Source organism: Callorhinchus milii, unplaced genomic scaffold (genome assembly GCF_018977255.1).
Source record: "Callorhinchus milii isolate IMCB2004 unplaced genomic scaffold, IMCB_Cmil_1.0 Scaffold23, whole genome shotgun sequence".
Lineage (NCBI taxonomy): Eukaryota > Metazoa > Chordata > Chondrichthyes > Chimaeriformes > Callorhinchidae > Callorhinchus > Callorhinchus milii.
This window is the reverse complement of record NW_024704764.1, coordinates 9,990,818-10,004,173: the sequence shown is the minus strand read 5'-3', so window position 1 is coordinate 10,004,173 and position 13,356 is coordinate 9,990,818. Positions and strand designations below refer to the sequence as shown.

Below are 13,356 nucleotides of genomic sequence, written 5' to 3'. Positions count from 1 at the left end.
CCCTTGATACCCTTCAGTTTTCCTTCCCTCTCCCCACCCAGCCCAACTTTTTTTCTCTGTTTCTGCCTTGCTCACACTTTCACTCTCTCGCACTCGCACACCCTTCCTCTCTCTCTCTCTCTCTCTCGCCCCCTCTCCTGATATCATCGTGACTGCAAGTCACTGTATAAAGCAGCATCAGACAGGGTCCAGCAAAGTCCTTTGGGTCCCAGCCCTGGGAATCTTCTCGATCTCCGCCCATTTCCTAATCTCGTCTGATCACGAATTCCAAAACACCGAACCCTCTCCCTATTTCCGGTTCAGCCGATCTGTGGAGCTTGTTCTTGTCACTGTGAGCGCAGACGAGGCAATTGACGGATCTGGTCTGGCCAGGAAAGCGTGGAATTAAAAATGCTAATACGCTCAAGCCTCTTGAGGGCAGCCTAGGTGTGAAGTGCCTGTTTAGCACAATACAGGCAGGAACTGTGTGATGGGCCTGTATATTGCCAGCCTGTTGCAGCCTTGGCTCTTTCACAAGGGGTAATGCTCTCTCCCAGGACTCGCTCTCTCGCTCGCTCCCTCGCTCACGCCCTGGCTCTGGGTGCGCTAAGAAAGAACTCGCATTTTTACAGCACTTTATCACGTCAGCGGCTCAAAGGGCTCGAGGGTAATTGCTCTTGCATGTAGTGACTGTTTTATTTTGTCTGGGTTGGGAGAACGCTTCTCACAAACAGCTGCGAAGTCAGTGGGCGATTTACAGCGGGGTTGTCGCTCGGGACACGGAGGAGCTCGCATCTTTCTGTCTTCCAACTGCGCCGTGGGAACCATTCACAGTCTCCCCAACCGGCAGTCAGGGCCTCGGTTAAAAACGTCTCGTCAGAAGGAAATAACTGGCTCTTTCTCTTCTCTCTTTGTGGGTGTTCCCGTAGTGCAGTGGTGAGAGCACTCGCCTCACAAGCCAGAGGTCCCGGGGATAATAATCCCTCCAAAAACAAATAATTGATCACTCAATCCATGACTGTTTGTGGGACGCTGCTGTGTGCAATTGGCTGCTGCGTTTTCACCCTCGATCCACTTTACAGTATATTTGGTGAAGCGCTTTGAGATGTCTCAACGATGTAATAAGGCGCTACATCAAATGCAAGGATTATTATTATTGTTGTTGTTGTTACCACTCAGAAAAGGGAACTGACTGAACGCCCGTTGCTGTTCCCTCGTGAGGTCTGCAATCGCCCCTGAGGCGACAGAGTTGGGTAACCGTGCGCTGGGGATAAACTGGATGAAGCTACAGCCACAGCTAATGCAGCCTTTGTGTGTGTGTGTATATGTGTGTGTGTAGGGCTGGAGCTGATGGGAATGGGATCTCAGTGTAATAACCCGTCGTCAGGATAAACTAACAGTAACTTTCACGCTGGTTTGCTCTCGTTCTTCAGCGAAACCTTGGAAGTTACATCAGCATCAAGAGTTATATAAATATCCGTCCGTCAGAACTCAGCCCACTCATCGCCCTGAGATAGAAACAAAACAAGTCTGCGTCCCCTGAACGCGAGCCCTCACTCTTGTTGCACCACAAAGCACACAGTCACTCCTGCTCCACGGTAAATCCCGTGAAGCGCTTTGGGACGTCCTCCTGACGAGAAAGAAGCTAGCTTTATTCCAGATGTAAAGATTGTTGTCAAGCCGAGAGCTGTTAGGGGTGAAGTGAACCCGGACACTTCTTCTCGTCTGGTTCCCGGCAGCGATGGCTCTGATTTCACACAGGAAGCAGGAACTTTTACTGAGACAGTAAATAAATGCCCAACAACGCAGACCTGTGATCTGGGCTTCAGCTGTGATCTGGGCAGCGAAATGAGTCTCAGTGGGGAGAGAGACTGAGAGAGAGAGAGAGAGAGTGAGATCAACAACTTTCCCCTGAACACCTCTTTGCTTTTCATGTAATAATAATTCTCCCATTAGGTACACTTCTTACAACACCATCGAGACGTCTCGTCTCAGGTCTTGCACAGGATTTTACCATGACGTGTCGTGAAGGTGTGTTTGTAGTCAAACTCGGCAGCCGATTTGCGCACAGCAAAACATCCCACAGACAGCGACCAGTTTTATCTGGGGATTGAGAGAAACTCCCTTCTATTTTCAGATAGCGCCGGTAAGATCTTTAATGTCCACCTGACAATGTGGCGCTCTCTCTCCCCCCCACCCCAGCGTCAGCCTAGACTGTGAGGACAAAATCCCTGGCATGGTGAGGCTTGAACCCACCCACAACATTTATAAACATGCTGATCAGTCGACATCCTCATAAACCCAACAAAACTAACGTTTTGCAAAAAAATAAATTGAAGCCCTTCACAGGATAGACTCCTTTTTACCAAAAAGCCACTGCCCTTTTAAAAATGTATTTTTTCCCCGAAATATATATTTAAAAGAAAAAGAGAAATTGACTGACTTTGTTCAGGTGGGTGTGAATCAGGTCAAATTAATAAAATAAAACAGGTTTTTGTGTTTGTGCCCGGGAGGGACGGGAATGCAATGGGGAAACTACTGTGCGCTTGAGTGAGAGCCCAGCACTGCCTACTCCGGTAGCTGAAACCTGTCGTGTTGCTGTTTGTACTGTAGAAACGGGTGACTTTAACATGAATCACTGTTAGTGTTAGCTTGTAGCAGTGTACACGTGTGTGGCGAGCGGAGGCTAGAGTGTGGTGGAGAGGAGAGGCGAGGAGAGGGGAAGAGAGACCAGGAATTTTAAGTTTGGGATCTGTGTAAACTTTTAATCGTGTCTGAGGTAGGCATTAGGTTTAATTGTGGTTACCCAGGTCCCAGTTTGCTCTCTGCATCTTTGTTCTAACTTGTAGCTTAACGAGGGCCTGTATTGACTAGATATCGCCCTGGGGAATAAAGCCATTTATCTAGATTACTTTTTTTTGCATTTTAATTCCATAGCTGAGGGCGAGGAGCAGATTGGGTCGGTGCACAATGTATGACATAGTTTTGCAGGGTAGAAAAAGGACGGCAAGTACTGACTGGGAACCTTCCCCACTCCTAACCAGAAATGCTAGCGATTTGATGGCAGGAATGAAGTGTTAAGATGCTCAGTTTATTTTTCTGTGAGCGTTGCAATGCTTTGAATTTCCCAGATTGATTTAGCCGGGTTCACAGGCTGGGACAGGGGTTTTGGGGGAAGGATTCATTGGTGGGAGGGAAGAGGGTGAGGGAGGAAGGAAAAGTTGTTGTCAACCATCATGAGAGAGAAGGTAGAGGAGGTTTGGGTTTGCACCTGAATTGATCTAGAACGCCCCACGCTCAATACACAGTTCAGGTGCCAATCGAGTTGCCCACCCTCTACTTTGCACTGTTTTGTGGGATGGGCACATTGTAAAAGTGTGGCCAGTGGATTGAGGGTGCAACGTGTGAAGTCCTCGTGTGTAATGTTAGAGCGCTGGCCTCGCAAGCCAGAGGATCCAGCTTTGATTCTTGGGCAGGGCAAGACCTTAGACAAGTTTTTCTACTCCGCACGCACACACACCACACACACACACACACACACGCACGAGTGCCTCTGCTTACCCGGCAGGAAGTAGGAACCCAGATGTTAGTTGTTTTCCCGGGGGTGGGGTGGGGTAATGCTCCCTCTGAAAAAATAATAATAATAATTTGGTCCCTCAATCCACGACTGTTTGTGGGATATTGCTGGGGAAGTGACATCAGCATTGCCAGCGACCATGTTGTTTAGCAGGGTCTGGGGGCGATGGAGCCAAAGTCTCGCTGTGTCAGGCTCCGCCACTGTTGAGCGCTCTGAGACGCTGAAGAGGGGTGGAGGGGTGCTATGTCAGCGTTGTTGTTGTTGTTGTTGTGTTATAACGGACGAGCGGGTGTGCGGGGGCGGGGTGTGGGGTGGGTTGGGGGCTGCGTGTAAGGAGGGGAGGGGGCGCGATTGGTATTTTAGCAAACGTTGCAGGCTGTAAGCGAGAGTGCACCTTCACTGCTGTGTGCGCTCTGGCTGATTTCAGGGAGCCAGGTAACCCATATTCAGCTGGGTCATGTTACAGTGGCTGAATTTATTGTTTATTAGGGTAGCAACGTTTTTGCTGGTGGCTAGATAACTGTCACTCTGGAATGTTCTTTTCCATTAGCAGAGAAGCATTAAGACCTGGGCCGAGCGCAGTGAGATGAAGAATGAATGCAGTCCTGGTGTCAGTGCCCGGCACCTTCGGGTTGGGGGGGTGGTGGCGGGGGGAGGGAAGGGAGGGAGGGGGTGGAATAGCACAGACAGAAAGTTGCAAGCTCCCCGTCAGACCAGGGGAGGCATTGTGTTGAGGCTCGCGTGGCTTTTGTGCCCAGGCCAGCACGCTAGTGGGATGGGATTGAATGAGGTGAGGGAGGGAAGGAGGGAAGGAGGGTGTGGGTGAGGGTTGGGTGAGGGTGGGGTGGTATAGCTATAGCACACACTAGCCGGTTAGGATTGCATGTCCTGATGTGCTTTTGTCTTTGCGTGTCTTGCACATCGCTGGTGGCTTTGGCGGCTGTGTGTACCGGGGCTGCCTGTCGTGTGTGTGCGTCCCATCGTGATCGCAGCTTCGGATTAGTTGTGTTTAATAATAACAATAATAATCCTTGCATTTGGTAGAGTGCCCTCTCGCGTCGTCGAGACGTCACAAAGTACTTCACAGGATATAGTTGTACACAGGATATCCCCCCCTCCGAACGCACTGACCCAGCATTCCTTGATAAGGAATCTCAGTGATTACGAGTGACTCTCTTCGGTAAAGGGAAGGGTTTTATTCTGACCTGTGCAGAATTTTGCTCTGAACAGAGATACTACTGTGTCTGACCAAGAGGCCAGGACGCTGGGACTCGCTCACGAAAGATCTCGAGGCTGTGAAGGGGAGGGACAGGAGGGTGGGGAATTGCTGGAAGTCTTGAGATCGAATGGGCTGAACTTCAGCTGAACCTCTGAGGTGATCTGGAGCAAAAAGGGCAGTGAGGAGAGCCAATGTGGCCTGGGTTGAACTCGGCTGTAATACGTTTACCTGTGGGGCTTGTGGAGTCCCCGTAGCATGGTTAACACACTCGCCTCGCAAGCGAGAGGACCCGGGTTTGACTCCCGCGTAGGGCGAAACCTTCGGCAAGTTTCCCTACTCCACATGCCTCTGATTACCCAGCAGTAAGTAGGAACCTGGTTGTCAGATTGTCGAATCGCTTTCCGGGGGTAATAATCCCTCAAAAGAAATGTGGTCACTCAATCCACAACTGTTTGTGGGGACGCTGCTGTGCACAATTGGCTGGCGCGTTTCATCCACAGAATATACAGTCAATTCCCTTACAGTGTACTCTGTGAAGCGCTTTGAGACGTCTCGACGAGGTAATAAGGCGCTGTATGAAACGCAAGTATTATTATTATTATTATAAATGCTCTCACAGGTTCCAAATCCGAACCAAGTTAAATGTGTCCAGGTGTGGAGGAGAGTAGAAGCTAAATGTGGGGGAGGGGAGAGGAGGGGAGGGGAGAGGGTCTGTGGATTGAGGCAGGGGCGAGGCTGACCTGCCTCATTTCTGTTTCCCTGACACTGAGGCCAGTTTACAGTTCTCTCGCTCACTAACCCTGGGTGAGATCAGTGACTCAGCACAGACTGGACCTGTGAACTTCTTGCTCTTTGTCCGTCCGATTTGAATTGGTCAGTGGAATAATCCCTTCAAAAAATATTCTCCCCCACATCCACTCCCTCTCTCTCTTCCTCTCCCCCCCACCCCATCCCCCCACACACACATGCGCACACGCACCCCCATCCCATGAGTAGAAGCAAATTAAACCACGTTGCGCAAATAATGCCAAGTCACATAAATCATTAATTTCAGATTTTAATGGCACCCAACAATTTTTTAACAAAGCCACAAACATCTTTTTCTTTTCTCTTTCTGTGAGCGGAAAGACGTTTAAGTGGTTTACAAAGGAGGGTTTTGTGGTGAAGTCTTCCATGTGATGATTGAGATTCGACACAAGTTCTGGTTGTTTTAAGCCACAGTAATTTAGCCTAATTTCTAGTAAATAACCTGTGTGCGCGTGCGAGGGTGTGCATGTGAGAGTGTGTGTGTGAGAGTGTGTGAGCAAATGAAGGTGCTCAAGGAAAATATGTGTGTGGGTTTGTGCGTAAAACGTGTCTCAATAGTGGACATGTGATCGGGTTTACTTGTGTTGAACGAAAGAGACTGGGCAGGGTAGGTACACGTTAGAAATTGGCCAGTTATTTGTATGATAATCTTTTCACGGATGTGTGTATGAGTGTGTCTCTCTCTCTGTCTCTGTCTCTCCGACACATACATGCTCTGTGAATCCGCTCACACCCTCTTCCGCTAACTTCCACACTCTTGTCTCCATCCCCTCCTCCTTCCAAAAAGTCAGTCAAGGAGCATGTGCCCACTGTGTGGATGGATTGCTTGGGTTGCTCTCTGCTGCTCGTTCCAGGCAGCCGGCATCTAAACACAGCCCGTCTCTTTGTTTCAGATGGGTACTGAGCACCGTGTGGACAAGTTCCTATTGCTCCTGAAAGAAGAGGGAAGGTGAGTTTCCTCTCCGCGATCCTTATTTTCTCGGGTCTGGTGGCTAAGCGGAGACTTGGCTGTTTCTGTAGCCAGAACCCCATCACCCGTGACCATAGACCGTCTCCGAGGCTGTCCTACTGGAGATACAGGTAACTCACCCCATCATAACGCAGAAAACACGAGCGAGCAAACAGCCGTCGTTTGAATTTGTAACTTGGTTAGACACACAGAGAGCTGGCCAGCTGCTCTCGTCACCTGTTCCTCGCTCAGTGTGGGGGGTCAGGATCTGGTGTGTGAGCGATGGGATCTGGAATGAGTGTCTGGTCCTTAGAAGTGAGGCAGTTTATTGAGAGGCAGTGTAATGGGGCTCTCTTGTTATATAAGGTGCTAAAATGAGGGATCGAGAAGGTAAACACGAACAGTACTTTTAGATGCATCAAAGTGCCATGGCAACAGGTTCATGGGGGTGTAAAGGGCAAGTTTGGGTCAGAAACCAGGAAGTATTCCTTTGTACAGATGTTAATTAACAGCTGGAACGAGTTTCCAGAAGGGGTGGCTTAAGTGCGGGACACTTGGGTCTCATTTAAGAAACAGCTGGATGTTCTAATGGGAAGACTGTAGGGCTGGTATTCTGGGAGGATGAGATCAAATGGTCCAAAGGGCCCATTTCATCTGAACCTCCCTTGTGATCTTGTGTGTGTAGTAAGTGAGAGAAGAATGCATTGTTGAGTCAGTAGTAAGGCTATAATTACATCAAAGGATTCGGACCATGTCCCAAACCACAAGAATGAGTCTCAAGTGGTTTATGGACACCTTGAGCCTGTGATTAAGTTACTGATGTCCTACTGGCCATTCTTTCTCACAGTCACTGCCTGGCCTGACCTGTAAACTGTGTTAATGGCTGCTTAATATCAGCACTGCTGAAATTGCCCCTAGTTTGAGGCCTGAGAGACTATTTCAAAGCTCTGGGACAGACAGTAACACAGTAACGTGATTTAAGGGAAGCTGTAATAAAGGCCTTTAAATGCTAGGTTCTTTTCTGTTGAGAGCACAGTTGTGCTGTTCCGTTCGCGCTTGATAATTGGGAAAATCATGTAAACTGTTGTTGAACGAGGGGGAGGCAGGGGAGTGCTGGCTGAAGGGGGGGACACAGTGAGATCTGCTGTGCACAGAGAGGGTGGGTGGGGGGGTGAGCGTGCACAAAGGAGGGGGTGTTCAACTTGACACATTACGTCAGCCAAGGTGACTATTGGGGCTGCAACCCACCTCGGTGTCCCTGGGCTACGGAGATAGCCGCTTGCTGCCCGGGTTTGTACATGAACAACATTCCCCATCGTTCTGTTGAGAGGGGAGGAGTGAAAAGGGCTGATTTCCTTCCCACAGTACCATGGTGCTCGTGAGCTAAAGGCCCGAACAGTAACAGTAAAGCTGTGTTATCTTGTCCTATGATGTGTGTTGCAATATCAACCTGTCCGCTTCCCTCCACTCGCAGGCTCTGGCCTGCTCCACGTCCCCGCCCAGTCTGCCCACCATCAGCCTCTCTGCCCCCACCCTCTGGAACTCCATCCCACATTCCCTTCGCCTCGCTCCCTCCCTCGCCTCCTTAAGGCACGTCTCAAGACCCGCGCCTTCGGTCACCCTCCTACCCCTGCCCTCCAAGCCCTCCTGATCCCAAACACCAGCTCGGGTCCAAATCCCTGACTGTCCAGCACCTTGGGACGTCCTCCCGACTTGAAAGGCGCTGCGTAAATGTAATTTGTTGTTGTTATTTCAGTGCGCCTAGCACCCGGGAGGCTATGTGGAACTGAAAGTGGATGCGAGTGGCCCGTGGTCAGTGGTGTGAGCAGCAAAACCCATGGATGAAAATTAACCCAACGCTTTACTTGACCGTTCGACAGAGAGGAAACCCATCCCCGGTCTTCAGCAGATACTTTGCATGTTCCTTGGCAAACCCAACATCTCGTCCGTATCTTAAATAAAGCACTGGCATCAGCATTCCTAGTTTTATAAACTCTGTTTAAAGTTGAAAATGTACTGGGAATGTTTCAAATCCAAGAATTGCTCCAACCATTTATTGTGAATATCTGTCTAGACATTTTCGCAATTTCCTCTCTTCTTTCCCCCCCCTCCCCCGCTCCTAAAGAAAAAGCATGTAATAATTAATTGGGCCATATTGTGCGTGTGGTGTGTTTGTGTGTTTGCGTGCGTGTTTGTGTATATGGATTGAAGTCAGTGGGGAGTTGGTAGCTTAACAGCAATGCAATGGGGATCTGCTACCTGCATTCTATTGGGTTGGTTATGGTGCAAAGTGGTCCAACTGCACTTTGGTGGACAGATCTGCACCCACCAGAGTTGTCAACTCGGGCACTTGGTGTCTTGCCTCCTGGAAGCTCTGGGTGTCTGGAATCAGCAATGATGGGATGGGAGTCTTGGTCAATTCCTAGCAGGGAAGAGCCTTGCTGGACCTCAATTTCATAACTGCTCTTCACCTTTCATGTCCATCAAGTGAAAAATATTATTTCGTTCAATTGGTGCAGTTAATGCATCAGCACTTGCTGCTCATCAAACCTCCTGTTAACTTCCTCCAGCTCCCAGCCTGAACATCCAGTGTTCTTGGAGCCTGTTGTGCCCACTTCCCTTCCTGAGGATTGATGGCTCCTGTGTTATCCCAAGAGGCTTTCTTAGCATCTCTTATAGATTGCACCTGTCAGTCAATCAGTCAGTCAGTCATTAATCTCCTCAGCCTGTGTTTGGTGGAATAGAGGTGAGTGTTTGGGAGATGGTAGAAGTGGGGGAGGAAGCTGGTGTGTGTCAATGCTCTTCCACAATGTTGGATGCAGCCAATTTTGATCTTCCTGTTGTGTTCCTATGGCTGCCCCTCTCTGTGTCTGCGCAATCATTGTTATTATTTAAGAAAATGTAATGTGTTTGATACCGAACCTTCTGCACTCACATCTCTCAACCTGAAAAGTTCTTGTGTATTGAATGTTTACATGTGCTCCCCTACCCCATCGCAGGGCTGGTCTGAATGGTATTTTATTCTTTTCTGCTGGATGTCCAGACTGTTTAATAAAAGCCACACATTATATCCTGTTATTTGTCACGACAAGATAATCTTCCCGAAACATTGTCCGTTCATTTAATGGCTATTTGTGGGTTTTGCTGTGTGTAAAGTTGCCTCCAGTCACTGCACTGGGAAAGCAATTATCTGTGAAGTGTTTTAAGATGTTTCAGTGTTGTTGCTGCTATGATCAGCTGAGATTATTATTATTATTATCAATGATAATAAATTAAAACAATGTCATGATGCACAAATTTAGTTATCAGAACATTGGATTATGTTTAATATCCTCAGATATTATAAATGTAAAGTCACTTTAATTGTGTGACATACTTGATCTCACCTCATGCTCCCTACCCTCACTGTCTGGGCGGCTGTCATTCAATGCTCTGTCTAGAGGCAGACACAATGGCTGCGGAGTGAGTGAAGCAAACCCTCACCTCCTCCCACCAGCCCATTTGCACCCAACTTCCCAAGGAATATTGATTGCCAGGAACTCTGCACATTACTTTGCAGGGCCTTAAGAAAGGCTACGGTGTGTGTTCAAATGGGATTGCTGGAGCTCCAATGCTGCATGCACTGAGCTCTCTCCTCCTTACTCTACACTGCTGTGGCCAGGCAGGTCATCCAATACCACAGTGATCAACATTGCAGAACGTTAACTAAACTTTCCCCAAACTAGTTTGCCTGATTTTAGTTGAAGGACGAATGTTGAAGAATGGCTATTAGTTGTGTAAAGTGACTGTGAAAGGGACTGGACCAGTAAGTTATTATAAATTCCTAGTCGTTTGTTTTAACTGTAGGATATTGTCTGTCTAATGGCGAGATATGTGAAGATGTCCCCAAACCAAAATCCAAAATGCAGACGTCAGCTAATTAATGTTCTGGTGGCTTTTTTGGGAAACGCGATCTATTTTCAGTGCTGTATTTATTTGTGTGCCGTCAACACTTAGTGTGTAAGTATTGAGAAAAAAAAGCTTTTCGCATTGGCTTTATTGTACTGTACGTAGTTGAGACCAATTTGTGATCTTCAGTGAAAAGCAACGGCCCAAATTACCCGATTACGCTCTGTTCTATTCGTAAGATGATTTGCTACCCGATGTCTGAGGTTGTACTCTGTTCTCCCTGTGAGGTGTAAATCTTTTTACAGTGTAAATGTGCTGTTATTTGGAGCTGTTATAACCTGTAGAGTACAACGCAGCTGTAATAATGCAATAAAGATTCAAACGAGACACTATGCACTAGTGTTTTGGTTTCACTATCTCCGGCAGAACCTTCACAGTCCCTGAAAATGCAAGTAAACGTCAATAAAAGCTTAGTAATTCACTTACAACGAAGAATAAGGTTGAAGAGATCAAGAGCAGGGAAGCTGGCTGATTTCTCCCACCCTTTCCTCACCCAGGGACCCTGAGACCAGTAGAAATGTCCACTCAATATCTCATCGAGAGGTGTATTTGCCACTGAGTCATTGAGGGCTCATTTAAACTTGTAATGAGAGAGTTTTTGCCAAGTTTAAGGCATCCCTAACAATCTTTTAATGGCGAGGCAACTCTACTGTATGTGGGCTCTGGTAGCTACACTGTTGTCCTGGAGTCCTGTAGCTCAGGGTTTAGAGCACTCGCTTCACAAAAGTGAGACCTGGTTCGATTCCCAGCAGGGCAAAACCTTCGGCAAGTTTCCTTACTCCACACACACACGCCTGATAATATTCCCTCAAAAAAAATTAATAAATTGGTCACTTCGATCCACGACTGTTTGTGGGACACTGCTGTGTGCAATTGGCTGCCGCGTTTCGCCCACAAATATACAGTTAATTCACTTTATTGTGAAGCGCTTTGGGATGTCTCGAAGACGTGAAAAGCGCTATATCAAATGGAAGTAATATTATTATTACACTCCGCTATGGAGAGCTAACTCGTTGCCTTATCTCAATTAGTAGCTTTATAGCACAACGCCGAGCGGAGAAATAGCTGCCACAGAGAGGAAGGGAAACACGGGAGGACATCAGACTCCTCGCCTTTGCCGGGGACGGTGAGTGGCCATTAGAAAACAATACAATAATAAAATAATAATAATCCTTGCATTTTGATACAGCGCCTTATCACGTCTTCGAGACGTCTCAAGGCGCTTCATAGAATACACTGTAAAGCGAATTGGCTGTACATTTTGTGGGTGAAATGCGGCAGCCCATTGAAAGGAAACGAGAGAGAGAGAGAGAGAGAAAAAATCAAATAAATTGCCAAAAAAAGACTCCAGGGCATACAGGTGGTAATCTCTCTGACTTGTGCAGTTGGGCTTTCAGTCTTGCCGGGGGCAAATAGTTAAGAAAATATTCAGAAGTGTTGATGCAGCGAGGGCAGAGAGAGCTGTTTCCAACTGAGACCCGAATTCTTATCCTTTACATCTACTTCCAAGACTTTGACGAAACACTTAGAGAGATGTTATATGAAGAGTGAGAAGGTGACTTGGTGATCGAGTCAGCGACGTGTTTGGACTATTCTGTCCATTAGTGGTTTGTAGGGAGTGTATCAGAGTAATCCTAACCGCACCAATGGCGTATCTCACTTTCATCGCTTGAGTTCTATTTGTGTTGAGGCAATTTGCTTTACTTGGTTAGGTTAGGTCTTCAATCAAAATAGAAGATGTCACCATTAGATCTGTCCCAGGCCACCGCTGATTATCCATCCATCAGAGGAGTTTACCCATCTCCAGGCTCATTGATGATCCAGATTTACTGATCAACCCACACATCTGTGGACTACTTAAAGCAGAGCTGCCTGGCTTTGCTCTATGTGCGTCTCCTCAAAGTCGGGCACATTTTCAAGGAAGCTCTCTCTCGCCTCCATTGCTGAATATCTTTACTCATTGTTCACTGTGATGGCCCCAAGCAGTGTGGTGTGAAACCGATTAAAGAGCACAAGGTAAAGAAGCACACACCTGTGTACACTACATGAATAAATTTTATTTCTTTGTAGATAGCTATTTCTAATACTAAGAGAAGGGTATGTACACTTAGTGACAGGAGAGAACACACATTTAACAGCCTGACAGTAAATGCGCCTCTCCATGTCTTAATGCCACCGTGGTCAAAATGGCCAAGTTTATAAACTAGAAACAGCAGATAAGAGGACCTTCTGCAAATATATAATCTCAGTTGAGTCATATATATACACATTGTGCAATAAATAATTATAAAAACATAGGCTTTAAGAATATAAAATCGAAGGGTCGAACATCTAATTTGTACAAAACTTTGGATATAGCAACTTGCAATACAGTTTGATCTTGGAGCTAGTTAACGCCAGTCTACAAGGTAGAAAATGCTACGATAAATGTTGTAGGCTGTTGATTAATTTGAGAGCAGAGGATTTCACTGCCCAACACTTTAAGTAAATATTCATTTGTAACTGGAAAAAGTTATCCATGGGCTCAACAAAAGAAGTTCTATCTCGCATCTGTATCTTACCCATCGTTTTTCTTTCACAGAAAGAAGGCACATTGTATGTAAATAGAATTATTCCTCAGTCGGTGGCTGAGTCGATGTCCCACACAAGAGTGAAGACATGTCCACTTGGGCCACTTTAAACCTCAAATGCCAATCATTTTGGTAAATGTGAAGCTGGAAGGTGAGATGTACAGGCAGTGTTAATACTTAGACGCAATAATGTCACCGACTTAAAGAACTAGGAAGTATCTATGTGGATCTTGCCTGATGTCACTTGACTAAGGATGGAATAAATGAATCGGAAGACTAAGCCGTTATTACCAATATTAATATCTCA

General features: G+C 47.0%; 1 protein-coding gene across 1 annotated transcript in view; it reads left to right on the top strand.

Moving 5' to 3' along the window:
- LOC103187748 (vesicle-fusing ATPase) overlaps positions 1 to 10,806 on the top strand; it is a 49,418-nt gene extending 38,612 nt beyond the window's left edge. The window contains exons 20-21 of the mRNA XM_042343332.1: positions 6,476 to 6,531; positions 8,288 to 10,806. Coding sequence (XP_042199266.1) covers positions 6,476 to 6,531; positions 8,288 to 8,321 — 90 coding nt within the window. The 3' untranslated portion in view covers positions 8,322 to 10,806. The remainder of the gene's footprint in view (positions 1 to 6,475; positions 6,532 to 8,287) is intronic.
- The last annotated feature ends 2,550 nt before the right edge of the window (positions 10,807 to 13,356 follow it).